The 3,507-nt window shown below is 42.5% G+C and overlaps 1 protein-coding gene across 1 annotated transcript in view; it reads right to left on the bottom strand.

Moving 5' to 3' along the window:
• Positions 1–577: 577 nt before the first annotated feature.
• LOC126495630 (disks large homolog 5-like) overlaps positions 578–3,507 on the bottom strand; it is a 10,998-nt gene continuing 8,068 nt past the window's right edge. Inside the window, exons 4-6 of the mRNA XM_050133230.1 lie at positions 3,075–3,258; positions 1,791–1,906; positions 578–689 (exon numbers count right to left, since the gene is read on the bottom strand). Of these exons, the coding sequence (XP_049989187.1) occupies positions 578–689; positions 1,791–1,906; positions 3,075–3,258 (412 nt within the window). The remainder of the gene's footprint in view (positions 690–1,790; positions 1,907–3,074; positions 3,259–3,507) is intronic.

Below are 3,507 nucleotides of genomic sequence, written 5' to 3'. Positions count from 1 at the left end.
AAAAATCAAACCAAAATAAAGCTAATTAGCATTTATCACTGCATGTTGATAGACCTACTATAACTACTACATGCAAGTGCTTGCCTTGGAGAAATACTAGTGAGGTAGTCACAATTTTAATAGCTTTTTCAAGAATCCTGTGTCCATTCCACATAGGAGCTTATATGTCATGTTACGCCAAGGCGGAGTCCACTTGCTGGTAAATGTGGGATTCTGAATAATCTTTGTCTCAGGATTTCTGTATCTAGATTATATTTTTGATCATTTTTTTCTTGTCGAGAACTGAGTCATTAGACACATGGATAATATTGGGTGTGAATTACTGGAGGTCATCCGGAATTTCCCTCACTGGTGTGTTCACACCTAAGGGGAGTGTCTTTTTATCTGTAGGCCTTAATCCTAATATGAAGAACATGTGTAGAAGGTGTTTCTGGCTTACTTTCTCTTTCTCGGGTCTCTGAAATGGTATTATCAAAAAAAAAATCAAGGCCAAGAAGCATACATTGATGGGTCACTGGCTAGGTAAATCATTCTACAAGGGTAACCAAAATTAAAAAAGAATATGTGTCCTTAGAATTCAGTATTTCTGGGGATGTGATTCAGTACGTAGTTCTTGCTGGAGTTCCTTCTGCAGGTGGCTCTCATCCTGGACTGTGGCCTGTTCCAGATGAGTCTGCAGAGTTTTAGACCTGGAAGAGGAAAAGCAGTTAAAACACAGGCTGATGGGGACCTCCCACGTTAGCTGTGAAGATGATCCCTCAATCCACCTCAGCTCTGCTGGACAATGAATTTAGTCTTTTGACTGATGTCATTGTTGGTACTCACAAGGAATAAGATCCCAGAGTAGATGGGCCTAAAACTTTGCTCAATGATAAACAGAAATCATAATTTCAAATAAACACTGTTGGTGTCCATTCTACTAGAAAAAATAGGACATTCTCCTATAATTCAGGGATATCATTTTGTAAACAGTAACAGCATATTGATACTATAGTTAACAGCACATGAGAAATACATGAGTTGTCCATGAGTTATTCATCATTTTATAGATAGCCTTAAACTTACGGCAGCTTAGGTCCCTGTTACAAAGTGTGAGGCTAGTTCAGTCCTCATGCCCAGAAGGACTCTTGAACATGAACAACATGCAGGTAGAGCCTGTCCTGCTAGAGGAGCATTTCTGAGATGTGTGCCTGAGAATGTTGTCCCTGTCAGGGCTCTGGAACCAAACAGAAACTGGTGCTTTCCTTGGGACTAGACCTGGGAATCTGCATCCTGGCTTTGAGAGTCGGTTACAGAACACACCAGAGAAGGTTTTGATCTTCCCTACAGCTGCGTGTCTGCCTGGGTTCATCCTGGGAATTCCTTAACCAGAGAACACTTTTCACAGGAAGTGGGCAAATATTACATAGAGCAGTGCTAAAGATGGAAATCTCTTAACTTCATGGGATTTTTCTAAATAAAAACATGAATTCTACCAGGCCCCGTGGTCTACACCTTTAAACCCAATATCTCGGAAGGCTGAGACAGGCAGCTCTCTGTGATTTCAGGGAAAGCCTTGGGAGAATTCAGTGTTCAGAAGGGAGAAATAGAGATTAAATTCTACAGACACACTGAGTATCAAGTATAATATATACTGGCCAGAATTTCTTGTTGACTGGACCAGCTCAATTCTCCGAGGTCTTCTATTCCCTGCTCTAGATTGTAGCCTCAGAGATGGACAGAATTGATATTAACCCCAAGTCCATGGGATCCCCCTTGGCTCTACCTACTCTTCCCAGTCTGGCTCCTACCTCATCTGAAAGACCTGAAAGTGATGCCACAGCTTTTGGACCAAGTGCTTTTCCTGCATGACCATTTCCCTCTGCTTCTGCAGGAACTGAAAGCTTTCTTCCAATCTTTTGAGCTCCTGTTCATGAGAAAATTGTGTTCATTGTTGAGGGTTATAGACAGTCGTACATATCTAAGCACAGAGAAAGGATCCCAATAACTTGCTGGTCAGATACACAGGTTAAAAATAAAGCATCTGGAGAAGTAAGAAACCCCAGTTTGTGGTACAGACTGACTGGAACACAGTGGTCTGCGCTAGAAAATGCACATGTTTGAAGCACCACAACACCCATATCCGTATACTACACATACACACACACGCAAACACACTTATGTGCATTCACACTCAAAACCACAAGGAGTGAGTGTTAAAAAAAGAGAAATATGGAGAAAGGGTGGTCGCAGAAAGAAATATCATGGTCGATGATGAGTTGAGTTTAAAATAATAACACCAGTTCTTTCATAAAAGTCTTACAACTCAGGCATAATTCCTCAGACACTAAAATTATTGTGGGAAAAGTGGTTTGCTTAGACAGACGACATTGAGCTGTTTAGAGAAATTCCCCTGCTATAGGCCCAAATCTCCCACCTTCCACCACCAGCTTGTCAAAAGCCCCGAGATGGTCATTCAATCATCCACTCATTTTATCTGCTGGATGGGAGAATTGTCCAGCACGACTAGAAATCGGGGCTGACGAGATGCTACTCAGGATTCTGTCACTGTGAACCAAGAATTCAGAGACAGCAAAGAGAACATTGGAATGCAGGCAGAAAAGAGAAGCCCACAGGCCACACAAATCCATGATTATGAGAAGCACTCTTTTGGCACTGGCAAAGGGATCTCCACCTTGTAAACTGCTTCCCACCTGTGACCTAGCATGAACCCTGCCAATCAAAGACCTTTAGGACCCAAAACCCACTTACAGTAAGCTCTGTGCCTAGAAAATTACCAATCATAAATACATGTACATGTGTGATATATTATTGACCCATCTTCTTTACTGAATTGCAGCTTCAAGGAGAGCAGAAAGGAAGGCTTGCAGATATTTCAGTTCTCCATAACACAAGAGATTCCCAGATGTCCTTGTTCATGGACACTGATGGGAATGCCTGGATAATATGAGGCTGGTGGCTGTCAGGGAGGATGGATGAGTAAGATGATGGGTTAAACACTAGTGGTCAGCTGGGTAGTCAGTCAAATGGGCAAATGGTGCCAGTGCTTACACTGACTTGTTGCCTGCCCATACCTGTTGTTGCTGGATTTTGAGGTAGCTGATCTCTTCTTCTTGATCATTATGGATCAATTTCAAATCCTCCAGGTGGTACTTCAGCACGGTCCAATCATTCTGCAGTTTCCTTTCCTCCTGCCTCAGCTCATCCACCTTCTTCTTTAGCTGAGTCCTTTCCATCAGTAGTCGGCTGTGCAGATCCCTGCAGACAAACTCTGCATAGTAAGGCCCTGCAGGCCTCCTCCTTCTACCCCTAATTTCCTGGAACCGGCACCCCAAAAGATCTCATGTTTCCTGAAATACGTAGCTAAAAGTCTGATAAATTCATGACACCTACACTCCGGAACCCAAATGAGAGAACACGTAATTTTAGAAATTATCAAACTATAATGAAAATTCCAACACCTAAAAGGATCCATGTTCCTTCAGTAGAAGGAGTAGTTCCCCAGCT

The sequence above is a fragment of the Alexandromys fortis genome, unplaced genomic scaffold (genome assembly GCF_014885135.2).
Source record: "Alexandromys fortis isolate MF-2015 unplaced genomic scaffold, M_Fortis_MF-2015_v1.1 scaffold_470, whole genome shotgun sequence".
NCBI lineage: Eukaryota > Metazoa > Chordata > Mammalia > Rodentia > Cricetidae > Alexandromys > Alexandromys fortis.
Note: the sequence above shows the minus strand (reverse complement) of the source record. Positions and strands in the feature narration are given on the sequence as shown.